This window comes from Notolepis coatsorum (assembly GCF_963971535.1).
Source record: "Notolepis coatsorum genome assembly, chromosome: 1".
NCBI lineage: Eukaryota > Metazoa > Chordata > Actinopteri > Aulopiformes > Paralepididae > Notolepis > Notolepis coatsorum.
The window spans coordinates 246,883,943-246,911,809 of NC_140165.1; the positions used below are offsets into that span (position 1 = coordinate 246,883,943).

General features: G+C 44.5%; 1 protein-coding gene across 1 annotated transcript in view; it reads right to left on the reverse strand.

Annotated features, from left to right (window-relative positions):
- The window catches only part of arrb1 (arrestin, beta 1), a gene marked incomplete at both ends in the record, with an annotated part of 145,909 nt that overhangs the window by 56,422 nt on the left and 61,620 nt on the right, over positions 1-27,867 (reverse strand). The window contains one exon of the mRNA XM_084321664.1: positions 602-632. Within this exon, the coding sequence (XP_084177790.1) occupies positions 602-632 (31 nt within the window). The remainder of the gene's footprint in view (positions 1-601; positions 633-27,867) is intronic.

Sequence of the window (27,867 nt, forward strand, 5' to 3'; positions counted from 1 at the left end):
CAAGAATCGAGTTCGTTGGTTGACTTTTTTTATTACATTGGATGCCATTTTGTCACAGGAAAGATTTGCCTCTAGGATGGAACCCAGGTAGGTAATATCTTCTTTCCTTGTGACAATATTGTCACCCACTGTAACTGAGAAGCCGTCGGTCTTGCTGAGTTTGTTATTTGAACCGAAGAGAATGGACTCTGTTTTGCCCATGTGTAATGATAGTTTGTTATCAGCGAGCCATATGCAGATTTTGCCTAGTTCTGAGCTGAGGTAATCATGAGTATGTAATTACCATAGTGTAATAATAATAATAATAATAATAATAATAATAATAATAATACTAGTAGGCTAGCAGGAGGGGACATGCTGACCTGTCTGAAGTAGGGGACAGAAGTAGGGGACAGAAGTAGGGGACAGAAGTAGGGGACAGCCTGTTGTTTTGATTCTTCCAGTTCTTGAAGAGGTATTCTCAAAGCAAAGTTGTAATAATGTAGTAATATTGTAGCGGACAGGTACCTCTGCTTCATAAAGACCCATTGCGTCAGGCAACCGATTTTCTCTAATAACATTATGATCACAGGTAAATTTATATAAGTATATGATGACTCACCTTTCCATTGGGACTTGCTTTCTTAAATACCCTGGAAAACAAACAGAGGTGTAGATTAGTTCAGTGTGTCCCTGTCTCCCAACATACTCCAACTCCACATCAGGTGTGAGGAAGCAGCTAATCTAGTCCACAGGTGTAGTGGAACAGACAGGTAGTTCATTATTCCACACCGGGCTAATCTAGTCCACAGGTGTAGTGGAACAGACAGGTAGTTCATTATTCCACACCGGGCTAATCTAGTCCACAGGTCTAGTGGAACAGACAGGTAGTTCATTATTCCACACCGGGCTAATCTAGTCCACAGTTCTAGTGGAACAGACAGGTAGTTCATTATTCCACACCGGGCTAATCTAGTCCACAGGACTAGTGGAACAGACAGGTAGTTCATTATTCCACACCAGGCTTGGCTGTGAAGAAGTGGCTACTCTAGGTCACAGGTGTGATATTCTGTTAATTCATCAAACAGACATATTGTTATTACCTGCATTGCTTTTACCCTTTTCTTACTCTCTGCATTGCTTTTATTCTCTCTAATTTACGCTCATGTTATGCCTATGTCTATTTTATGTATATATTGTGCTGCAATATATAGGCAAAGGAAAGACTACTTCTCTAAAAATCATTACAGAAAACGCTGGAAACTCCAGAATCCTTTTTTCCACTATTAATCTACTACTCAACACTGCCCCTACACCTCCTCAGTCATCAACGGTTAAGTGTGAAGAACTTGCACTATTCTTTAACAACAAAATAACCTTGATCAATAACCATGATCAGGGCCAGCATTACTCATGATGGAAATAAAGCTGATTACAGCAAACCGCGCAATGTAACCATGAGAAGATTCACATGCATCACATTAGATGTACTCTGCAAAACTGTCTCAGAATGTAACTCCTCCACCTCAGACATTGACCCTATACCTACAGCTTTCTTCAAACGGGTGTTTAATAGTGTGTCAAGCCCTGTGCTAGATATCATAAACACTTCCCTTAGAACTGGTATTTCCCCAGATGCCTTTAAAACAGCAGTTGTAAAGCCATTACTAAAAAAACCTAACTTGGATAGTAATGTAATGGCAAATTATCGTCCAATATCCAACCTACCATTCATTAGTAAAGTACTTGAAAAGATAGTTTCAGTTCAAATGAATTCCTTTCTTGAAGAAAACAACATCTTAGAAGAATTTCAGTCGGGATTCAGAAAATATCATAGCACTGAAACTGCCCTCACCAAAATAATCAGTGACCTCAGGCTAAACTCTGACGAGAATAAGATCTCCATCCTTATCCTGCTAGATCTCAGTGCAGCATTTGATACAATCGATCACAATTTTCTAATCGATCGTCTTGAAAATCTTGTCGGTTTCTCAGAACATGTGCTAAGATGGTTTAAAACATACATTAGACGGAGGAAATTCTATGTTAAACTAGGAGGCCACATGTCTGAGATATATGACTATGGAGTTGCACAAGGGAGTTGCTTAGGTCCTTTACTGTTCTCCCTTTACATGTTACCGCTGGGTGATATCATCAGAGAACATAATGTAGGTTTCCATAGCTACTGTATGCGGATGATACACAACTGTACATATCTGCTGAACCAAATGATACAGCGATTAACTCCATTACAGACTGCTTACTGGCAATAAATAAATGGATGAAGTAAGAACTTCCTGAAACTAAACGAGAACAAAACTGAAATTCTAATTATCAGCCCCAAAATAAAAAAAGAAACGTTAATAAAGAACCTGGGAGGACTAACCCCTTGGATAAAATCTGAGGTCACTAGTCTAGTGACGAAAACATCGTTCTTCCATCTCAGAAATATTTATATATCAAATATTGTTTATATTTATTTATTTATTAATCAAAACGATGCTGAGAAGCTAATTCATGCATTCATATCTAGCCGGTTAGACTACTGTAATGCACTTTTCACAGGTCTCCCTAAGAAAACCACAGAGAGGCTTCAGCTAATCCAAAACTCTGGAGCCCGACTGCTAACTAGAACCAAAAGGAGAGAGCACATTAGTCCAGTCTTAGCTGCTTTACACTGGCTTCCTGTAACATTTAGAATTGACTTTAAGGTCCTTCTCCTTACATACAAAGCTCTAAATGGACAGGGACCTAGCTACATCGCCAACACTCTAATAAATTACAGGCCAGCAAGAACACTGCGATCATCAGCTACTGGACTACTAGAGACTCCCAGAAACAGTCAAAAGAGGATCGGTAATGCAGCCTTTATCAACTATGCCCAAAAACTGTGGAACAAACTACCCCAAAACATCAGGGAAGCCAACTCACTAGACATCTTCAAAAGACAGCTTGAAACCTCTCTTTGCTCAAGCATTTCAATGAAACATCAGGGATATCCTGACAAATTGTACTTTACCTGCACTATTCTTACCCTACCTACTTTCATACACTTCCAATCAAATTCATATGTCGGTTCTATGCAAATTATATCTCACTACCGTCATTTTAAGAGCACTGCTCTGTTGTAATTCAAAACTGAACTTTGTGCACTGCTCTGTTGTTAAGTTGATGTTAGAGCGATGCTCTGTTGTTGTGAGCGACGCACTGCTCCGTTGTTCTATAAGGTAATTTAGAACTGTACTTTGTAAAGAAACTCAAAGTGTTAAGAGCGATGGACTGCTCTGTTGTATGTTAGAGCGATGGACTGCTCTGTTGTATGTTAGAGCGACGGACTGCTCTGTTGTATGTTAGAGCGATGCTCTGTTGTATGTTAGTGTGACGGATCATACTGGTCTGCGTTGTGTTTGATGTTAAATGAGAATGTCCCGAGGGGGAGTCGAACAGGGGGCTCCCGCGTCCGACGACACAGGCCGCTGCACTAAGAAGTGAATTCACTCCTAACTACCGTACCTATGCGTCTGTTAACCCTGTTATGAGGAAGTGAGTTTAACTTACCAGCCCGCACTGCCACAGTCACTCGTCAACACATCTGTTTCCGTGACTGTGGACATACCCACGGGCTTCCCCGTTACATTAGAACTTTGTAAAGAAACTCAAAGTACTAAGAGCGATACACTGCTCTGTTGTTATATATTTTTTATTGAACAATCTTATCACACTTTTTTATCTATTTTATAATTTTTTGCCTATTTTAAACTGAATCAAACCGCACTTTTTTACTCTATATAATCTATTCTATTTTATTATTTGTATTACTGAAGAACTGTGATTTGCCTTACCTTGCTACCTCTCTATCTATTTGTATTTAATTTAGGGCTGTCAGTTTATCGCGTTAATTAGATTAATTAATTGCACAGCAAATGATCGCGTTATAAAAATTAACTCAAAATTAATTAAATTATTATTATTATTTTTTTATAATTTTTTTGTTATCTCATTCATTCCATAAGAACGTAGAATACACATTTACAGACCTTTTTTTTTAATATGGTCCATTTGCATGTTCTTGGTATCTGATTCTAGGGACATCTATGGATCTCAGGGAAAGTATTCCTAGTGTCAGAAATACTGTGTCTGTTACTATGCTTGAGTAAATTGTAATGAACCAAATGAGAATATAAATAATTATTTTTTTAATCTTTGACTGTGAATAACACCATGCAAAAATGTACCAGACATGAAAAATCTAAGCAAATTAATAAATGGAAGATGATTAAACAGGTTTTGTAGATACAGTACTGAATTCTGCCATCCGGACAGATGCAATTTGAAATATGATTATAGAATATAGAATATCAGGCATAAAATGGTTATGCGATTAAAATGCGATTAATTAGATTAATTAATTACAAATCCTTTTTTACTGTTGTGAAGCACTTTGAACTGCAACCTCTGTATGAAAAGTGCTATACAAATAAAGTTATTATTATTATTATTATTATTATTATTATTATTATTATTATTATTATTATTATTATAGACATATTAGCATAGCAGGTAGTAGTATAGGCATAGTAGCATAGTACATAGTAGGTAGTAGTAGACATATTACATAGTAGGTAGTACTTTAGACATAGTAGCATAGTACATAGTAAGTAGTAGTATAGACATAGTACATAGTACTGTAGGTACAGTAGTACTATAGACATAGTAGCATAGTACATAGTAGTAAAAGACGGAAGGTTAGTTGTTTTTGTTGTTGTTATTTATTCGTTTATTTATTTATTTATTTATTTATTTCAGATATAGTTTATGGAAGAAGTGTATTTTTAATAGGCTGTTTTCACCAGTTTTTTATGTCCTTGTTTACCTTCAAAATAATTTCCCCACCATGCTGTGTTGTGTGCTGTTGCACACACACGCACACGCACACACACACACACACACACACACACACACACACACACACACACACACACACACACACACACACACACACACACACACACACACACTATTACCTCTGCATCTCTAGATTTATTGAGAAAGGTCCTTGTGACTGAAATTACTTCTCAACAAATCAGCGCTTGGTGCTTATTGTGTGACACAGGGATTGGATTTGGATGTTCAGGTGGATTTATTCCCTGCACCACAGAAGTGTGTGTGTGTGTGTGTGTGTGTGTGTGTGTGTGTGTGTGTGTGTGTGTGTGTGTGTGTGTGTGTGTGTTTGTGTGTGTGTGTGTGTATACGTGTGTGTGTGTGTATACGTGTGTGCGTGTATACGTGTTTGTGTATACGCGCGCGCGTGTGTGTGTGTGTGCGCGCGCACGTGCGTGTGTGTGTGTGTTGCCTTCGGTTCAACAACACAATTTCCCCCTAGAGATCATAACAGTTCTCTCGTATCTTATCTTCTCCCTGACAGAGGAGGATAAAACATGGGCTGTTAAAAACTAAAGACTTGAGGAAGAACTAAGCTAAGAACTGAAGATTCTTCTGTTACGAATGAAGCCATATCCTCTTGCTGGGGGCAGATCAACCGTCCACACCCAGCCATGGAGCGAGACCGCTGTATAGAGGCACAGAATGTCCAGAGTTCCCAATTTGGTGGAGACAGCCGTTGCTCTGTGCAAAACAGTTTCTTCAGTCCATTTACAGTACCATTCCTTTTAAGATATTAACCAAAATATGACATAACATACAGTAGACCAATACACACAATATATCCTCTTGGATCTACTAACAACCAAATGGGATTTCCTTCCTCCCTTTTGAACAAAGTTAACCTGTTTTGCGGGCATCACCTTCCCTCCTGGCATTCATCTTCCTGCCGCTGCCTCTCACTCACTCCTCCTCTGGTCCTGCTTAATGGCGTCAGATGCAATTACCCCCCCCCCCCCCCCCACCCCATCTTTCTCCTAGTCTTAATGCCGTCATAAATTAGTCGTCATATCTCCCTGAGCTCCATTAGGCCTTGTAGCAGACCACCCTCGTACTTCCTCCTTCAATCAGACTTCCTCAATTAACGTGGTTAGAGCAGCATCGAGCCAAGGTTCCCAGCAGGAGGGTCCCATGGCGATTCTGGATGCTAGCGCTCCTGGGTTACGTCGTGTTTGCCAGGAGGTGCCAGGAGGTGCCAGGAGGTGCCCGTGTGCATTTTCACCTCCAGATAACCAGTATGACCGTATGCATGATGGGTAAGACAGAATACTGCAAGGGATACAGAGGAAACAGAACTCACACAGACTACAAAACACAACAGTAAACAGGATCACTGTTTGCATGCCTCAATATCCGCATACCCCAGCTAATAGCACCATATCCTAGCTTATATCAGCATACTCCAGCTAATATCAGCATACTCCAGCTAATAGCACCATATCCTATCGTATATCAGCATACTCCAGCTAATATCAGCATACTCCAGCTACTAGCACCATATAGCTAATATCAGCATACTCCAGCTAATAGCACCATATCCTATCTTATATCAGCATACTCCAGCTAATATCAGCATACTCCAGCTACTAGCATCATATAGCTAATATCAGAATACTCCAGCTACTAGCATCATATCCTAGCTAATATAATAATAATAACTTTATTTGTATAGCACTTTTCATACAGAAATTGTAGTTCAAAGTGCTTCACAACAGTAAAAAATACAGGCATAAGCGAGCATAATTTTTTTTTATAAAAAAACATAGAGAGGTAGCAAGGTAAGGTAAATTGCAGTTTTTCAGTCATACAAATAATAAAATAGAATAGATTAGATAGAGTAAAAAAGTGCGGTTTGATTCAGTTTAAAATAGGCTAAAAATAATAAAATAGAACGGACAGTAAAAGGTGTGATAAAATTGTTCAATGAAAAATATATAACAACAGAGCAGTGTATCGCTCTTAATACTTTGAGTTTCTTTACAAAGTTCTAACATACAACAGAGCATCACTCTAACATACAACAGAGCAGTGCATCGCTCTTAACACTTTGAGTTTCTTTACAAAGTACAGTTCTAAATTACCTTATAGAACAACAGAGCAGTGCATCGCTCACAACAACAGAGCATCGCTCTAACATACAACAGAGCAGTGCATCTGTTATGGTTTGTAACCGACCTCAAACGCAACGGCACAGAGAGGAAGTTCAGAGTTAGCCAAAAGCTAGGGCGTATTTATTTTCAGAGTCACAAGATGGATGAAGTACAGCAATCGAACAAACGGGGGATCTGGCATGTGACGATGTAGCGGCTCTGCAGATACTCCCAGTAGGTAGTGGTGAGGAATAGGCAAGTGACGTTGAAGCGACTCTGCAGATACTCCCAGCTTTCACTCCCGGTGGAAACGGAGAGAGAGAGAAATCAGAGTTAGCCCAACGAACACACAGAGGCAGAGAGGTGACTGGTCCAGTATTAATCCAAGTGACTTGATCTTCGGTGTACCACACACAAGTTAGCTGAGTCCAGAGAAAAACAATACGGTAATCCTCAGTGTAAAACTAACACAAAAATTAGGGGAGTCCAGTACAAACAAAAACGGGATCTCTTCGGTGTTCACCAAACACACAAAAAACTGATAATCCAAAAAGACTGTTTCCAAAAACTCACCAGAGCGCAACGCGAAAAGCGGGCAGATAACGAGGCGCAGCTCCGAACGGGGAACCAGGTTCTCCACAGCGGTTCTCCACAAAAGGTCCTGGAGAGCAAAAGACAGGAACAGCGACGGGGAAGGCAGGTATATGCAGGTGTATTTCAGAACGACCCAACATCGATAGTAAGGAGGTCTGTGTATATAAAGCCTTCAGGGGCGCTAATTACAAGCTGTGACAGCTGCGGGATGAGATTGATACTTGCTCCAAAAGCGTGTGGCGGGGAAAGCACCAATCAACACGGCACCTTAAAGGAACGGAGCGCGTGGCGGGGAATGCATAAATCAACATAGTACCTTAAAGGAACGGAGCGTGTGAATGAATGAATGAATGACTTTATTTGACAATATAAAAAATAAACATGTGACAGAAGAGCACAGTCGGGATATACTGCCAAGGATGAAACACAAAAAAGCTCAGAGCTTATTTCCATTGTGGTCCTTGTAGGGGGGTGGGGGAATGTGATGCTTAAAACATGCATCATACAAAACGTGACATCACAACACATCACATATACCATTTAACATTTATATACATACAGACTCATACAACATGCAAGGGTGCCTTAAGCTAAGTGTCTAGGTATAGTCCCTTTTGAGCCATGTCTTCAGGCTGGACTTGAATCTAACGGCACTGTCTATGGTTTTCAGTTCACTGGGCAGACTATTCCAATAGACAGCTGCTGAATATAAAAATGACTCCTTCCCCATACAGCTCCTGAATCTGACTGGCACAAAGTCAGTTGAGCTGCGCCTTGTTTGGTAAGCATGGGTGTCTCTGATACGGTTGAAGTAGTTGTTAAAGTACACTGGCACTACCCCATGCACTATTCTGTGAACTAGGCACATCCCTATCTGGTTTACTCTGTCTTCCACCTTAAGCCATCTCATGACATCAAAGTGAGATGGGTCAAGGTGGGTTCGAGCAGGTAGCCTTAGTATTACCCTGATTAGCTTGTTTTGTGATGTCTGTAGTTTTATTTTCTGACTTTTGGGGGCACTGTTGTACCAGGAGCCACACGCATAGTCATAGTGACACTGTATGAGAGCTCCAGCAAGAATCTTCATCGCTGACTGATCTAAAAAATTTGAGATTCTGGCTAGGTATCTAGTCCTGTTATTTATCTTTGTAAGTGCTTGGTGAGCCATGCTTTCCCCTGATAAGCTGTTTTCCAGGACGCAACCGAGATATTTCACAGATGTTTTGTCTGTGAGAACAAAATCTCCTATTCTAATGTTAAAACCTGGCGATTTTCTGAGCCTGACCTTTGACCCGAATAAAATTGACTCTGTCTTCCCCACGTGGAGGGACAGCTTGTTGTGGCCTAGCCAGTCGCTAACCTTCTCTAGTTCTGCACTCAATGTCTGCTCAACCACTTTTTTGTCTTTGTGAGACACTAGTAGGGCAGAGTCATCTGCGTATAAAAAAAGGTCACATGAGCAAGCTGCTTTCAGGTCATTTATATACAGTAGAAAGAGGAGCGGACCCAAAACACTCCCTTGTGGGACCCCGCACTCTACTGTCCGAGGACTGGAGAGTACTCCGTTTATATCTACCACCTGTTGTCTCCCTGTTAGGTAGGAACCAATCAATTTCTGAGCTGCCTCATTAAAGCCTAGGGCCCTAAGCTTCATTAACAAGATGTTGTGATCCACTGAATCAAATGCCTTCTGGAGGTCTAACATTACCATTCCACAGAACTTTCCCTCGTCTACCTCTTTCCTGATGTAATCTGTGAGGAACAGCAGGCAGGTGTCTGTGGAGTGGGACCTCCTGAAACCAGATTGGTATTTGTACAAGATGTTATTAGTGGAGAAATACCCGTCTATTTGCTCATATACTAGCCTCTCAATGGTTTTTGATAGAACGCCCAGGATGGAAATGGGTCTGTAGTTACCCGGTTCCAATTTGTTTCCCTTTTTGTGGAGAGGAATAACTCTTGCCGATTTCATTTCGCTTGGAAATGTTCCTGTGTCAATGGCTAGGTTGGTAATGTGAGCTACATATGGGGCAATGATTTCTGCAGCATCCTGCAAGAATTTACCAGGGATGTTGTCTAATCCAGTAGCCCTTGTGGCGGGGAGCGGACCAAACCTCACAGTACCCCCCCCTCCACGGGAGCCACCCGGCGACCAGCCCGACCCGGCTCGCCCGGATGGGCACGATGGAAGTCGGCGATCAGGCCGGGATCCACGATGAGCTGGCGGGAGGCCCAGCTCCGTTCTTCCGGACCGTACCCCTCCCAGTCCACCAGGTACTGGAACCCGCGACCCCGCCGTCGAACGCCCATCAACCGGCGGACCTGCCACTGGGGGTGACCGTCCACCATCTCGGGAGGAGGTGGTTCCGGAGCAGGAGGCATCAGGGGACTGAGAGAGACAGGCTTAACCCGGGACACATGGAAAACGGGGTGAATGTGCATGGACGCAGGAAGTTTAAGACTCACCGCCGCCGGACTGAGTACCTTCAGAACCTCAAAAGGACCGACGAACCGGGGGTTAAGCTTCTTGGCCGAGGACCGAAGTGGAAGGTCCCTTGCGGAAAGCCACACCCTCTGCCCAGGGTGGTACGTCGGCACAGGAACCCGGCGCCGGTCAGCCCCACGACTGGCGCGCTCCGATGACTGGAGCAGCGCGGTCCTGGTGATCTCCCAGACCCGACGGCACCGGTCGAGGTGGTCCTGTACGGAGGGAACTGCCACCTCCGACTCCTGTGCAGGGAAAAGAGGGGGTTGGTAGCCCAGGGATACCTCAAAGGGTGAGAGGCCGGTGGCGGAACTGACCATGGAGTTGATGGAGTACTCGACCCAGGGAAGGAAACGGCTCCAAGAAGCTGGTCTCTCGGCAGCCACACACCGAAGAGCAGACTCCACACTCTGGTTCATCCTCTCCGTTTGTCCGTTAGTCTGGGGATGATAACCAGAGGAAAGACTGACCGTTGCCCCCAATCCCTTGCAAAAAGCCCGCCATACCTGGGAAGTGAACTGGGGCCCCCGGTCCGAGACGACGTCCTGGGGAAAACCATGGAGGCGAAACACGTGGCGTGTCAGGAGGTCCGCCGTCTCGGCCGCCGAGGGAAGCTTGGGAAGGGCCACGAGGTGAACCCCCTTGCTGAACCGATCCACCACGGTCAGTAGGCACGTGTTCCCCTGGGAAGAAGGAAGACCCGTGACGAAGTCCAGCGCCACATGTGACCAAGGACGGCTCGGAATGGGAAGCGGCTGCAATAGCCCGGAGGGTGCCTGGTGGGAGGCCTTGCTGCGGGCGCAGACTGCGCAGGCCAGTACGAACTCCTTGACGTCGTTCCTCATGGTGGGCCACCAGAATCGACGAGCCAGGAAGGAGAACGTGCGATGAACGCCCGGGTGGCAGGCGAACCGGCTGGTATGGCCCCACTGGAGGACCCGGGACCGGACCGAGTCGGGGACGAAGAGACGATGAACCGGTACATTGCCTGGAGCGCGATGGAAGCGTAGGGCACGCCTTACCACCCCCTCGATGCCCAAGGTGACTACTCCTACCACCCTGGCCTCTGGGAGGATGGGAGTCGGGTCCTCAGTGGTTGGAGCCCCCTTGGAGTGTAACCGGGACAGGGAGTCGGCCTTCGTGTTGCGGGAACCAGGGCGAAACGTCAGCGAGAAGTCGAACCGACTGAGGAAGCTGGCCCATCTTGCCTGCCGGCCATTGAGGCGCTTGGAAGCACGGATGTACGTCAGGTTCTTGTGGTCCGTCCAAATGGTAAATGGCTCCTCGGTCCCCTCTAGCCAATGACGCCACTCCTCCAAGGCAGCCACAACCGCCAGCAGCTCCCGATTGCCGATGTCATAGTTCCTCTCGGCAGGGAGGAAACGACGTGAGTAGAAGGCGCACGGATGTACCTTCTGGTCTGTTGCCGACCGCTGGGATAAGATAGCTCCCAGTCCAGTATCCGAGGCGTCCACCTCTACGATGAACTGTCTCTTGGGGTCTGGACGGAGCAAGATCGGGGCGGAAGTGAACCTCTTCTTGAGGAAGCGGAACGCAGCACACGCCGCTGGGGACCAGTCGAACGGCAGGGCGGGAGAGGTCAGCCTGGTAAGCGGTTCCGCCACTTGACTGTAGTTCCGGATGAATCTTCGGTAGAAGTTGGCGAACCCGAGGAAGCTCTGTAACTCCTTCCGAGAGGTGGGTTCCGGCCACTCCTCCACGGCCCGGATCTTGCGAGGATCAGCTCGGGTCAAGCCTCTCTCCACGATGAAGCCCAGGTAATCGACGGAGTCAGAGTGGAATCGGCACTTCTCCGCCTTGACGAAGAGCCGATTGTGGAGGAGGCGCTCCAGCACACGGCGGACATGCTGGATGTGTTCCTCAAGGGTCTTGGAGAAGATGAGGATGTCGTCTAGGTATACTACCATAAACTCCTCCAGCATGTCACGAAGGACGTCGTTCATGAGCGCCTGGAATACCGCCGGAGCGTTGGTGAGGCCGAACGGCATAACCAGGTACTCGTAGTGGCCCCTGGGAGTCTTGAAGGCGGTCTTCCACTCATCGCCCTCTCGGATACGGACTAGATGGTAGGCACTCCGGAGGTCCAGCTTGGTAAAGACGGTAGCCTGGGTGAGAGGCTCGAAGGTGGAGTTCATGAGTGGAAGAGGGTACTTGTTCTTAATGGTGATCTCGTTGAGCTGGCGATAGTCGATGCAGGGTCGAAGGTCTCCGTCCTTCTTCCCAACAAAGAAGAAGCCGGCCGCCACAGGAGAGGAGGAAGGCCGAATGAGTCCTGCTTCCAAGGACTCAGAGATGTATTGATCCATCGCTGCCTTCTCAGGGACGGTCAGACTGTAGAGGCAGCTGCCGGGAAGGGGAGCCCCTGAGCGGAGGTCGATGGCACAGTCGTAAGGCCGGTGAGGCGGAAGGGCCTGAGCCCTGGACTTACTGAAAACCTCCATGAGGTTGTGGTACTCGGGGGGTATGGTCGAGAGGTCCGGAGGCGACTCACAAACAGATCTCCGGGGCGAGGGACAGGACGCCGCCTGAAGACACTGGGCATGACAGGAGGAGCTCCACCCCCTGATGGTACCGGAGGACCAGGCGATGTGGGGCTTGTGCAGCGCGAGCCAGGGCCGGCCCAGGACTACTGGGACAAGAGGGGATCTGGTGATAAAAAACTGGAGTCTCTCAACGTGGTTACCAGCAATGGTGAGCAGGACAGGGCAGGTGCGTTGAGTGATGTCAGCCAGGCGGTGTTGGTCCAATGCGAATACCTCCAATGGCCTCACTAGGTCCTCAAGTGGAATGTTGGCCCGGGTAGCAAACTCGAAGTCTAGGAAACTCTCGTCAGCCCCCGAGTCAATGAGTGCCTCCACCGTGGCCCGTTGGTCCGCCCAGGCCAGGGTGACGCTCATCAGACGGCTAGGTGGTGCACGGCTCTGGGAACGAGAAAAACGGCTCACCAGGATCTCCCGGGGTCCCGGCGAGCCTGGTCTTTTGGCCGGGTGGGGCAGTTGGCGATATGGTGTCCATCCCGACCGCAGTAGAGGCAAAGGCCGGACCTGAACCTCGCCTCCCGTTCAGCTTGGCTAAGATGTGAACGTCCCAGCTGCATGGGTTCCTCCCCGGGCACCGAACGGGAAGGGAAAGAGCCACCAGTCGTGTTGGGAGCAGGGCGGCCCGCAGTTCCGTCACGAGTACGGGGGGTCTGGAGAACCTCTGGAGGTCCCTGTCGGGTTCTCTCACGTCTTCTCTCCTGGAGGCGTCCGTCGATGCGAATGGCGAGGCTGAACAGGTCCTCGAGGGACTCAGGTTCCTCACGGGTCGCGAGCTGGTCCCTGACAGCGTCATTGAGCCCCCTCATGAAGGTGAGACGAAGCGCTTGATCGTTCCAACCGCTCTCCGTTGCCGCCAGTCTGAACTCCAGCACGTAGTCGGTGACCCCGCCACTGCCCTGCCGGAAGGTACCCAACCGGGCTCCAGGGTCCTGGCCACGGGCTGGGTGGTGGAAAACCCTGCGGAGCTCAGCCACGAAGTCTGGGTAGGAAAAACAGAAATCAGCCCCCATTGCCCAGGAGGCAGTGACCCACTGGGCTGCCCGGCCTGAGAGCAAGTTAGTCATGTAAGCCACTTGGGCTCCCCTTGAAGTGAATCGGCTGGGTTGATGACGAAAAACCAACTCACATTGCATGATGAATGTGGCACAATCCTCGAAGTTACCATCGAACAACCGTGGTTCGGAGAGACGTGGCTCCCGAGGTGCGGGATCGGGAGGCGCGGGGCCTGCCAGGGCTGCGGGTGATGCTCCGGCCGAGGCTCCTGAAGTAAGTGGGGTTACAAGCAAGGTGTTAACGGTTTCACTCAGCGCTTGTAATTGGTGGAGAATATTAGACTGCTGGCTAGCCAGAGAGCCAAGGGACCCCTGAATAGGCAGGACCTGGTCTCGGAGCTCCTGTACAGCAGCCGCAGCCGCACCTAGCTGTAGGCTGTGGTCGTTGGTTAACTCTATCTGGACCGCCAACGCTGTTCTGACCCCCTCTGTGTCGGCTGAGGTCGTCATGGTTGGGTCGTAATGTTATGGTTTGTAACCGACCTCAAACGCAACGGCACAGAGAGGAAGTTCAGAGTTAGCCAAAAGCTAGGGCGTATTTATTTTCAGAGTCACAAGATGGATGAAGTACAGCAATCGAACAAACGGGGGATCTGGCATGTGACGATGTAGCGGCTCTGCAGATACTCCCAGTAGGTAGTGGTGAGGAATAGGCAAGTGACGTTGAAGCGGCTCTGCAGATACTCCCAGCTTTCACTCCCGGTGGAAACAGAGAGAGAGAGAAATCAGAGTTAGCCCAACGAACACACAGAGGCAGAGAGGTGACTGGTCCAGTATTAATCCAAGTGACTTGATCTTCGGCGTACCACACACAAGTTAGCTGAGTCCAGAGAAAAACAATACGGTAATCCTCAGTGTTAAACTGAGGATATGTTTCCATTAAGGGTTAATCTCTTTACATATGTTTCCATTAAGGGTTAATCTCTTTACATATGTTTCCTTTAAGGGTTAATCTCTTTACATATGTTTCCAGTAAGGTTTAATCTCTCTACATATATGTTTCCAGTAAGGTTTATTCTCTTTACATATATGTTTCCAGTAAGGTTTATCTCTTACATATATGTTTTCCAGTATGGTTTATTCTTTCTAGTTTGAAGATATCCCTTTACATATGCTTATGTTTATAGTGTGAGATTTCTCTTTACAATTACTATGTGTTCATCAGTCTTGTTCATGCCTGGTCTTAAACCAGCTGGCGCTCCTTAGTAATCACGGGTAGTACTTCTACCTGCCCGTTTCTCACTTCCTTGTCGCGCCATTGCCATTGTTTTGTTTTCTACCCTTGTGTTCGGTCACGTACTCTGTTCACCTTTGTAAGGTTTTCCTGTATTTCCCAGTGAGTCCGTTCCTTATGCCTAGTCCACATTTCTCCAGCACTGCTGAGGTTTGATTTCCGGGTTTTGCAGTTCGCTTTTGTTTGTACCGTTCTAACGTGTATCATTGTTGCTACTGCTAAGTAAAAGCCTGTTCATTTTCATTCTGTCGTCTCTGCCTCCTCTCTCTGTTATCGTGTTCAGCATATGGGTTCTCCTCACCTACCCTCACACCGAACCCTTATACTCCCTGGGCTGGGCTGAAAATAAAGTTAAAAAAAAAATTCAAACATTTTTTTTAATTAAAAACGAAGGTTCGAACATTTGTTCGAAAAACCCTGACAAAGTTTGAATCCCAAAAACAGGCTTCCGGGACAGCCTTAGTAGCAGCAGCCTAGAAACATGTTTTTTAATGATAATAGTAGTAGTAATAGCATTAGTAGCAGCCTAGAAGCATGTTTTTATGATAATAATAGTAGTAGTAGCAGTCATTTAGTAATCCTACTGTAGTAGCAGTAGTACTGAGCAGTAGTACAGGTCAATGGACAGCAAGAAGGTCCTGGAAACTGATCTATAGATTTAATTATTCCGTACCACATGATCATTATTATCATTATTTAACCAGGTAGGTTCATTGAGAACCAGTTCTCATTTACAATAACAGTAAAAAACTGACAGTAGACTATACGTATCACTAAACATTTAGTACTATATGTACATCAAACTATAGACAGTAGACTATACTTATCACTAAACATTTAGTACTATATGTACATCAAACTATAGACAATAGACTATACGTATCACTAAACATTTAGTACTATATGTACATCAAACAATAGACAGTAGACTTAGGGCTAGGTAGTGTAGAGGGTTAAGGTTAGGGCTAGGTAGTGTAGAGGGTTAATGTTAGGGCTAGGTAGTGTAGAGGGTTAAGGTTAGGGCTAGGTAGTGTAGAGGGTTAAGGTTAGGGCTAGGTAGTGTAGAGGGTTAATGTTAGGGCTAGGTAGTGTAGAGGGTTAAGGTTAGGGCTAGGTAGTGTAGAGGGTTAATGTTAGGGCTAGGTAGTGTAGAGGGTTAATGTTAGGGCTAGGTAGTGTAGAGGGTTAAGGTTAGGGCTAGGTAGTGTAGAGGGTTAAGGTTAGGGCTAGGTAGTGTAGAGGGTTAATGTTAGGGCTAGGTAGTGTAGAGGGTTAAGGTTAGGGCTAGGTAGTGTAGAGGGTTAATGTTAGGGCTAGGTAGTGTAGAGGGTTAATGTTAGGGCTAGGTAGTGTAGAGGGTTAATGTTAGGGCTAGGTAGTGTAGAGGGTTAAGGTTAGGGCTAGGTAGTGTAGAGGGTTAAGGTTAGGGTTAGGTAGTGTAGAGCTTAGGGTGCAGGACTCAACACATCTTAACAGGATGTTAGGGTGCAGGGATAAACTCAACATATTAACAGGACTTTAGGGTGCAGGGATAAACTCAACACATATTAACAGGACTTTAGGGTGCATGGATAAACTCAACACATATTAACAGGACTTTAGGGTGCATGGATAAACTCAACACATATTAACAGGACTTTAGGGTGCATGGATAAACTCAACACATATTAACAGGACTTTAGGGTGCATGGATAAACTCAACACATCTTAACTGGACTTTAGGGTGCAGGGATAAACTCAACACATACTGTATTAACTGGACTTTAGGGTGCAGGGCTGGACTCTCCACCAGAACCCTCAATACTCTGGCATGGAATCACTCAGTGAAAGAATGGCCTCTGTGTTTCAGCCTCTATGTTTCACCCTCTGTGTTTCACCCTCTGTGTTTCACCCTCTGTGTTTCAGCCTCTGTGTTTCACCCTCTGTGTGTCAGCCTCTGTGTTTCAGCCTCTGTGTTTCACCCTCTGTGTGTCAGCCTCTGTGTGTCACCCTCTGTGTGTCACCCTCTGTGTTTCAGCCTCTATGTTTCACCCTCTGTGTTTCACCCTCTGTGTGTCAGCCTCTGTGTGTCACCCTCTGTGTGTCACCCTCTGTGTTTCAGCCTCTGTGTTTCAGCCTCTATGTTTCACCCTCTGTGTGTCAGCCTCTGTGTTTTAGCCTCTATGTTTCACCCTCTGTGTTTCAGCCTCTGTTTCAAGTTCAAGTTTCTTTAATAGTTGTCATACAGAAGTACAGAATACTTTTATACAAAATGCTTCTTACTGTTTCGCTCCAGAGACTGTGTTAGACAAGATAAGTATGAAATAAAATAGTATAGCATGTAAAATAGAAGTAAAAATAGAGGTCACAGTGTTCAGTATAGACATACGTACAATGTTCGATGCAGAATAGAAGTAACTGAGTTACCATACAATATACAATATAATATGCAATGTACTAATATACAATACTATATAGTGCAGAGCAGAAATGGGATGAGGTACAATTTAGGTACAATTTACAGTAAGGTGTACGAGTTGTAGTGCAAATCCTTTACCAATAAATATAAAGTGTAAAGTGTGTTTAGGTGTTCTAAAGTGTGTAAAGTGGGTGCTGCAGTGATTTGTTTGTTTAAAGTGAGTGTGTGCGTGTGGATGTGTTTGCTGTGTGCATTTGATGGCTGTGTTTCAGCCTCTGTGTTTCAGCCTCTGTGTTTCAGCCTCTGTGTGTCAGCCTCTGTGTGTCAGCCTCTGTGTGTTTCAGCCTCTGTGTGTCAGCCTCTGTGTGTCAGCCTCTGTGTTTCAGCCTCTGTGTTTCACCCTCTGTGTGTCAGCCTCTGTGTTTCACCCTCTGTGTTTCAGCCTCTATGTTTCACCCTCTGTGTTTCACCCTCTGTGTTTCACCCTCTGTGTTTCACCCTCTGTGTTTCAGCCTCTGTGTTTCACCCTCTGTGTTTCAGCCTCTGTGTTTCAGCCTCTGTGTTTCAGCCTCTGTGTTTCAGCCTCTGTGTTTCAGCCTCTGTGTTTCAGCCTCTGTGTATCAGCCTCTGTGTGTCAGCCTCTGTGTTTCAGCCCCTCTGTGTTTCAGCCTCTGTGTTTCACCCTCTGTGTGTCAGCCTCTGTGTTTCAGCCTCTGTGTGTTTCAGCCTCTGTGTTTCAGCCACAGCGACACTCTGGTGATGATGTATCCTTCCTTTGAAACCACAGGGGATAGAGCTGATTACTATTCATGAGCCACATATTGCTCACTGTGTGAGTGAGTGTTGTGATGGAGGAACACCCTACGGCTGTCAGTCCCATTAGGGCGTATTGAAGAGGCAAGGACCCAGGGATGGAATTAAAACACACTTCAAAAGAAAACATTCTTCAAAACCCTTACATCAAATGTAATTACTTCAAATGAAGCCAGGGTTGAATAAAAAAAAATGCATTTTCATAATTTCACTGAGCTGTATTTAATACTTCCTGGAATATGTGACATAATAATTATATCATACATTCCAACTCTTTAACTCAATAACTCTCAAATAAAATTAATTTGGAAAAAGAAGAAGTTTATAGTTTGGGGATGTGTGAGATTACGGGCATTAAATCATAAATCGTTTCCATTTTTTTGGTGGATTGCTCCTTTAAAGTACAGTACTTGAGTGTACGTACTTAGTTACTTCACCATCCCTGACCAGGGGAGAGAGGAGAGAGACGAGAGGAGAGAGCGAGGAGAAAGAGGAGAGGAGAGAGGAGAGGGAAGAGGAGAGAGAGGAGATGCGAGGTGAGAGAGAGAGAGACGAGAGAGACGAGAAAGAGGAGAGAGAGAGGAGAGTAGAGAGAGGGGAGAGAGAGGAGAGAGAGAGGAGAGAGGAGAGAGAGAGGAGAGCGAGGAGAGAGAGGGGAGAGAGGGGAGAGAGAGGAGAGAGAGAGGAGAGAGGAGAGAGAGAGGGAAGAGGAGAGAGAGAGGAGAGGGGAGAGAGGGGAGAGAGAGGAGAGAGAGGAGAGGAGAGAGAGAGGAGAGCCAGGTTATTGTCAGGCTGTTGACTATCTGGCTGCAGCATGGATTTCTCCTGAAGATCCGTCAGCTGCTTTCAAAGCAAATCAATGGATGAATTCAAAGCTCCTGTCGAGGAGTTGAGTCATTTGAGCCTAGATAGTCCACACCACTCCACAACCATAGTGCACACACACACACACCACTCCACAACCATAGTGCACACACACACACACCACTCCACAACCATAGTGCACACACACACACACACCACTCCACAACCATAGTGCACACACACACACACACACACACACACACACACACACACACACACACACACACACACACACACACACACACACACACACACACACACACACACACACACACACACACACACACACCACTCCACAACCATAGTGCATGTACACACACACACACACACACACACACACACACACCCCTCCACAACCATAGTGCATGTACACACACACACACACACACACACACACACACACACACACACACACACACACACACACACACACACACACACACCACTCCACAACCATAGTGCATGTACACACACACACACACACACACACACACATACACACACACCACTCCACAAAGAAGGTGCATGTACACACACACACACACACACACACACACGCACACACACACACACACACACACACACAGTGCATGTACACACCCCCCCCCCCCCCCACACACACCCCTCCACAACCATAGTGCATGTACACACACACACACACACACCACTCCACAACCATAGTGCATGTACACACACACACACACACACACACACACACACACACACACACACACACACACACACACACACACACACACACACACACACACACACACACCACTCCACACACACAGTGCATGTACACACCCCCCCCCCACACACACACACACCCCTCCACAACCATAGTGCATGTACACACACACACACACACACACCACTCCACAACCATAGTGCATGTACACACACACACACACACACACACACACACACACACACACACACACACACACACACACACACACACACACACACACACACACACACACACACACACACACCCCTCCACAACCATAGTGCATGTACACACACACACACACACCACTCCACAACCATAGTGCATGTACAGTATACACACACACAGAAATAGACCAAATAAGGAGTTCCCGACTCCTGTTCAGATTCTACAGCAACTAATCCTCTCATTCTCCATGAACCAGCCCCTCTTTTTTTTTTTTTTAAAGATTATGTTTTTGGTAGATTTCTTATTGTTTTTCTCTGGGCAGTCCGGCTGAGAGAGAGAGGGAGTATGGGAGATAGAGGGGGAAGACATTCGGCAAAGGTCACCGGGTCCGGGAGTTGAACCCGGGACGGCCGTGTTGCACTACAGCGCCACCCTGGTGCCCCAAACCAGTCCCTCTTAAGGCCCAAATTAAATTGACATTATCAACTTCAGAGGCCAGAATGTGGGACCTATAAACACATTTACCATCCAATAGCATTGTGAGGCTGAACAACAGGACCCATTGACTATGTAAATGTGTGTAAAAAAAAAGAAAACAAATATTTTTTTTAAATATCCAAAAGCTAAAAGTGATGTTGTAATTTTGCAAGCGAGGGTCTTACCCCCCACTCTGTCTCTCTCTTGTATTTGTAGAAAAGTTGCTTTACTACAGAATAAAATGAGCTCACAGCCAGTTCTGTACATCGTTAGGCCAGAGATATAGACCCAAACTACTGAGCATGCTCCAGAGATATAGACCCAAACTACTGAGCATGCTCCAGAGATATAGACCCAAACTACTGAGCATGCTCCAGAGATATAGACCCAAACTACTGAGCATGCTCCAGAGATATAGACCCAAACTACTGAGCATGCTCCAGAGATATAGACCTAAACTACTGAGCATGCTCCAGAGATATAGACCTAAACTACTGAGCGTGCTCCAGAGATATAGACCTAAACTACTGAGCGTGCTCCAGAGATATAGACCCAAACTACTGAGCATGCTGCAGCTTCCAGAGATATGGACCTAAACTACTGAGCGTGCTGCAGCTTCTAGAGATATGGACCTAAACTACTGAGCGTGCTCCAGAGATATAGACCTAAACTACTGAGCATGCTGCAGCTTCCAAAGATATGGACCTAAACTACTGAGCGTGCTGCAGCTTCCAGAGATATGGACCTAAACTACTGAGCGTGCTCCAGAGATATAGACCTAAACTACTGAGCATGCTCCAAAGATATAGACCTAAATTACTGAGCATGCTGCAGCTTCCAGAGATATGGACCTAAACTACTGAGCATATAGACCAGCTTCCTGCTTTACAAAGGACTACACTGAAAGGGTGTGAGACAACACCAGTCAAAGGTCACCACTCCTACCAAACACACACAAGGAGGGGAGGCACTGAGTGTTTACTTCTGGTTACTCCATTACCTGGCGAGAGAGAGAGAGAGAGAGAGAGTGGGAAGCTGATCGAGAGACAATCGAGGTGTCAGGAACTTACTCATCGCAGTTCTTCTACATTGAGTGACGGTGGAGCTGAGCGCCATTATGTCTGCCTCAGTCTGATGTCGCTTTGAGGTGGAATACCCCTTTAACACTAGCACAGCCGACAAGGGGTCACATGACCCCTAGGCATTTTCAATAAATGTATCCTCGTCACTCGGTCGAGCTCCAGCTCTGTCACTCAATGACTTTTCCTAAAAGTACCTGTTTTATCTGGCACGGTTTCTGAAATTTCTAAATGACTTCAGGAAAATGTAATTAGAACGTTATTCCACATAATGGGCCGTTGGAACAGACGAAAATCACAGCACTTTGCGAGCATCTAGCGCATGGGTGGCCAACCCGTGGCTCGCGAGCCGCATGTGGATCTTTGCCTGTCAATGTGTGACTCTTCCCAAAAAATAATAATACAAATTATAATATGTTTTTTTTTATGTATTATTATTATTATTTTTTTTTATGTCACTCAAACCTACATTTCATTGTGGTAAACCTCATATTTTTATATTCAGAGGTAATTATATAGTTTACACTGTTTATTTTTCTCATATTTCTCATATAAGCTGTCGGGTCATCTGACCCGTTCCCGGCGGGAATCAGTAGCATTTTCTCCATGGCTGTGCTAGTGTTAAAGGGAATGATGTTGTCGATGTCGTTGTTGATCGGTAGAGTCCTCTCTCAGCACAGTCGACGCTGTCCCTCGCACTACCAGCTCTGGATAGTTGGCCACAAACCAATGCAAAGTGGAGGCGCTCAAGCTCATCATCATCATCATCATCATCATCATCATCATCATCATCATCATCAAACCTTTATTTAACCAGAAAATAAAAACCCATTGAGACCGAGGTCCCTTTTTCAAGGGTGATCTGGCCAAGAAGGCAAGCACAAATTATGACAAAACATACATAACAAGACACAATACACATACAGTAGACTACCATACGACCGCTATTTTAAATGAAAAGTCAAATTCAGTAAAAAGATTTATACTCTGTATGCACCCGGCGCGCCTCAGTCAGCCGGTACAGACAGGAGCTCAACCGCATTGACGTTACATTGATTTGTGGCCGACTATCCAGAGCTAGTGTGAGCGACAGCATGGATTGTGATGAGAGAGGACTTTACTGATCAACCACATCGCCGGTGAGTAAGAAACAGGACTAGGGTAAACAAGAAAAAGACATAGAACAATGAGTTAATGAGTTAATGAGTTAACGAGTTAACAAGTTAACAAGTTAATGAGTTAACAAGTTAATGAGTGAATGAGTTAAGGAGTTAACACGTTAATGAGTTACTGAATTAATGAGTTAACAAGTTAATGAGTTAACAAGTTAATGAGTGAATGAGTTAAGGAGTTAACACGTTAATGAGTTACTGAATTAATGAGTTAACAAGTTAATGAGTTAACAAGTTAATGAGTGAATGAGTTAAGGAGTTAACACGTTAATGAGTTACTGAATTAATGAGTTAACAAGTTAATGAGTTAACAAGTTAATGAGTGAATGAGTTAACACGTTAATGAGTTAATAAGTTAATGAGTGAACGAGTTAAGGAGTTAACACGTTAATGAGTTAACGAGTTAATGAGTTCAAAGCAAGCCATACCCACACAACACAAACAACACAAAATACCCACACAACACACAATACACACACAACATTTAAATTTTACATTTAGTCATTTAGCTGATGCTTTTATCCAAAGCGACTTACAGCAGGAAGAGTAGAATTCTTTCAACTGAGTAACAATGTTCATCAAACAGTGTTGAAACGTGGGTGCTGCAGTGTTGAGTGCATAGTAGTAGAGACCAGTGGAGGTTTCTCTATGACAACACGTGAAACACAAATTCACTCATAATTCATAATTATTATTAATTTACATATACCTATATATATATATATATATATATAAAAAAAATTAAAAAAACTATATATATATATATATTTTTTTTTAATTATTATTATTATTATTTTTTTATTATAAATGTTTTCCTCTGTAAAAAAATGCCAGTGAATTTTTTTTTTTTCAAAAATGGCCAAAATTTACAGCTCTGAGCAGGCCTGCACTGCAGTATTGCCTGCAGTAATTATTCGTGAAGAAAACTTCACAGGTGTGACCCATTGTTAAATAAATAATAAATAACAGCGAATCAAAATAGGCTATTAACTTCATCTAAGCACGGTCTGTGCAGTTAAACTCTTGCCATTGAATGGAGGATTGATTGATTGACAGCCCTTGACATCCAATACACGGAGGTTGAATATGATTGGCAGCCTTGCAAATCCAATCAGAGATTTCTGCATTGCAAAGTCAAAATGGGTCCAGCTGCATGTGAGGAGGATAGGTTTAGCTCGGGCCAATCTCAAGTTTCTCAAGTTTCTTTATTAGTTGTCATACAGAAGTACAGAATACTTTTATACAAAATGTAACATAAAGAAGCATTTTGTATAAAAGTATTCTGTACTTCTGTATGACAAATAATAAAGAAACTTGAGAAACTTGAGATTGGCCCGAGCTAAACCTATCCTCCTCACATGCAGCTGGACCCATTTTGACTATGGGAAAGTTGAGACTATGAGAAAGTTGTTGTTTAGTAGTTAGTAAGCTGTACAGCTATAACAAGTCAGGCTAAATTAAACTTTGCGCCAACATTAGGACCGAAGTATAAACCAGCAACTGAGCAACATGAAGAAGTGGATTTATGCATCTGGATCAGAAAAAACGTTGTGGATGAAAAAGTAAGTAGGCTACAGTGCTTGTATGCTAACAGTAGCTAGGCAGCTTAGCCTACATCACAATGATAATCACCAAGCTAACTTACTGTACACACTGTAGGGCTGGGCAATTAATCGAAACAGAATCGCGATATCGATTCATAGACCTATGCAATCTAATTTCTAAGTTATGACTATTTTCTTTTATTAAAAAAACGTTTTTTTTATTTTATTTTTTTTTTTATTATTTTATCTGGGTTGAACATGATTTGTGGAACTCCCTCTGGTGTTGTGGTCGTGGTATTCACTGACCTTTGGGAAGTATTTCGACATGCACATGGGTATCTTAGTGGTGTAGTGTATCTTGTAGACCAGGCCCATTGCAAGTTGCTGTACTCTGTCGTCTACTCTAAGCCATCCTAGGTTGTCAAAGTGGACAGGGGTGAGGTGGGTTTTAGGAGTAAGGTCAAGCAGTAGTCTGACCAGTTTGTTTTGTGATGTTTGTAATCTTGTTTTTAGTGCCTTTGAGGTGCTTTGGTACCATGAGGTGCAAGCATAGTCGTAGTACCCTTGAATGAGTGCTCCTGTTAGAGTCTTCAAGGTATTCTTGTTTACCAGAGAGGAGATCCGGTACAGGAATCTAGTTCGTTGGTTGACTTAGTTTTATTACATTGGATCCCATTTTGTCACAGGAAAGATTTGCCTCTATAGGATGGAACCCAGGTAGGTAATTTCATCTTTCCTTTTAAGATAAGATAAGATATTCCTTTATTGATCCCCTTGGGGAAATTCAGGCATCATAGCAGCATGGGGGAAGGGGGGGGGGGGGGGTACAGGTAGTGAAAACAACACAAGCAGTGTAAACAAATAGGTCAATATAATTTACTATCTAACTAACTGAAATATACATTATTCATTATTCACAGTATCACAGTATCCACATAAGGTGCAGTATGCATAAGGTAGTGTTATTGTCCTACTTGCGTAACAGTAAGAAGCATTTTGTATAAAAGTATTCTGTACTTCTGTATGACAAATATTAAAGAAACTTGAAACTTGAACTTGAAACTTGGGTTCCTATTAGTTCTAGGTCGATGTCTGGCAGCAGTCGCTGCCCACTGTTGTGGAGCCTGATGGCCACTGGTATGAAGGACTGTCCGAGGCGGTTAGTTGAGTGTCGGGGGGGTATGAGTCTGTGGCTTCCTTGTCACCTTCACCTAATATGTTTTGATCTGGTCAGGTGCGCTGTCACCTAAAATGTTTTGATCTGATCAGGTGCGCTGTCACCTAATATGTTTTGATCTGGTCAGGTGCGCTGTCACCTAAAATGTTTTGATCTGGTCAGGTGCGCTGTCACCTAAAATGTTTTGATCTGATCAGGTGCGCTGTCACCTAATATGTTTTGATCTGGTCAGGTGCGCTGTCACCTAATATGTTTTGATCGGGTCAGGTGCGCTGTCACCTAATATGATTTCATCTGGTCAGGTCCGCTGTCACCTAAAATGTTTTGATCTGATCAGGTGCGCTGTCACCTAATATGTTTTGATCTGGTCAGGTGCGCTGTCACCTAATATGTTTTCATCTGGTCAGGTCCGCTGTCACCTAATGTTAATATGTTTTCATCTGTGTCCACTGACCACTGACACACAGTGGGGGATGTTTTAAAAATATTATTTAATATATAATATAATATAATAATTTGTGCTTCACCTAAAAATTTGGTCAGCAGCCTCCACTGGTAGAGACATAGTATAGGAGGTAGTAATATAGGCAAGGGAGATTATTTAGTGGCAGAGTGCATGGTAGTAGAAGACAGTAAGAAGGTTAGTACATTACTTGAGGGTTAGTACTTGAGGGTGTGTAGTTACACACACAATACACACACAACACACAATACCCCACACAACACACACACAGACAACGTTCACCTCCACTGAAACATACTGTAGGTGATATTTCTTTAAACTATCAAATGAGTTCTTCACCAGTTCATCATCCAGCCTCTGTGTGATATTTCACAACAACACACTTTGTTTGAAGATAAAATAGAATGTGTATGTTTGTTGCTGCGGGTATGACTCTCTCTCTCTCACTCTCACTCTCTCTACCCCAGGGCTATTCAACTAAATTGTTCAGGGGGCCACATTGTCAGAAACCCAAGGGGCCAGGGGCCGGGCTGCCACGGCGCCTCCCCGTACTATGAATATATGTACACTTGACACAACACGCAACCACATTTTCACAACTTTTATTTAACTACATTGCAAACGTAGTATACTTTTCAAAAAAGTGCTTCATTTATGTGCCACATCTGCAACATCTCCTGCAGAAAGTGCTTCATTTATGACTGTGCAACAACTGCAACATCTCCTCTTCAACATTTCAATATAAAAATAAAATAAAAAACAAACAAGTGCATGATGTGCATGAACATTCTAACACACTTGAACAAAAAAACACATTTATAGTGCAGCTGAGCTTATGAAAAAGTGCTTCATGTCTGTGCAACAACAGCAAATCACAGCATCTTATTAGCACTTATTGTCCACTCTTAACTCTCAAACATCAGGGGGGTGGGGGGCAGACAGGCCTAGCCTACATACACACATCTAATGAGAGCGATTGCACTTCTTTGACTGGGCAATGGCAGAGAAAGAGGGTTCATAGGAAGTGAGGGCTACCCGCAAACAGTGATGCAAATGCTCATTTGTCAAGGAGGCACGTTGCTTGTTTTAATGGCATTCATGTGAGAGAAACTGGATTCACAGGTGCATGTTGAGCCAAACATTGTTAGCACAGATATTGCCAGCGTTTTTATTTCGGGGAATGTCTTGACATGAATACACTTTATCCAAAATGTTGTGGTGGATTCATTCTCAAGTGCCTGATTCAGAGCAGATGATGCTTGCATGTCAATTATTTCAAGTTGCAGGAGACCTTCATCAATGTGAAGTGATGCAAGGAACTCTTGTCCTTTTGTGGAAATAGCAGCTACATTGGCAAATGGGTTGCTCACAAAATGCATCAATTCTCTGGACATGTCAAATTCATCAAATCGACTTGCAAAGTTTTCCCTCAATTTATCAATGAAATATGTCATTAATTGAGTGACTTTTGGCTCAATTGTGCGTGTTAACGTTGACATGAAAAGAAAAAGTAAAAAAATAAAAATAAAAAAATATTAAAAAAAATATTTTTTTTTTATTTCTTTTCTTTTTTTTTATTATCATGTAATCTTTGGCGGGCCGGTCAGAATCATCCCGCGGGCCGGATCTGGCCCGCGGGCCGCCAGTTGAATAGCCCTGCTCTACCCCCTCCCTCCCTCTCTCTCTCTCTCTCTCTCTCTCTCTCTCTCTCTCTCTCTCTCTCTCTCTCTGTCTGTCTCACTCTCTCTCTCTATCTCCCCATCTCTTTCACTCTCTCTACCCCCCCTCCCTCCCTCTCGCTCTCTCTCTACCCCCCCATCTCTCTCTCTACCCCCCCCCTCTCTCTCTCTCTCTCTCTCTCTCTACACCCCCTCTCAATTAAATTAAATTAAATTAAATTCAAAGGGGCTTTATTGACATGGGAAACATACGTTTACATTGCCAAAGCCAGTGTTAAAACAAACAAAACGAAGCAAAACAGTCAAACAGAGAAATCAGAAGAAATCAGTAGAGTACAGAAGGAATCTCTCTCTCTCTCTCTCT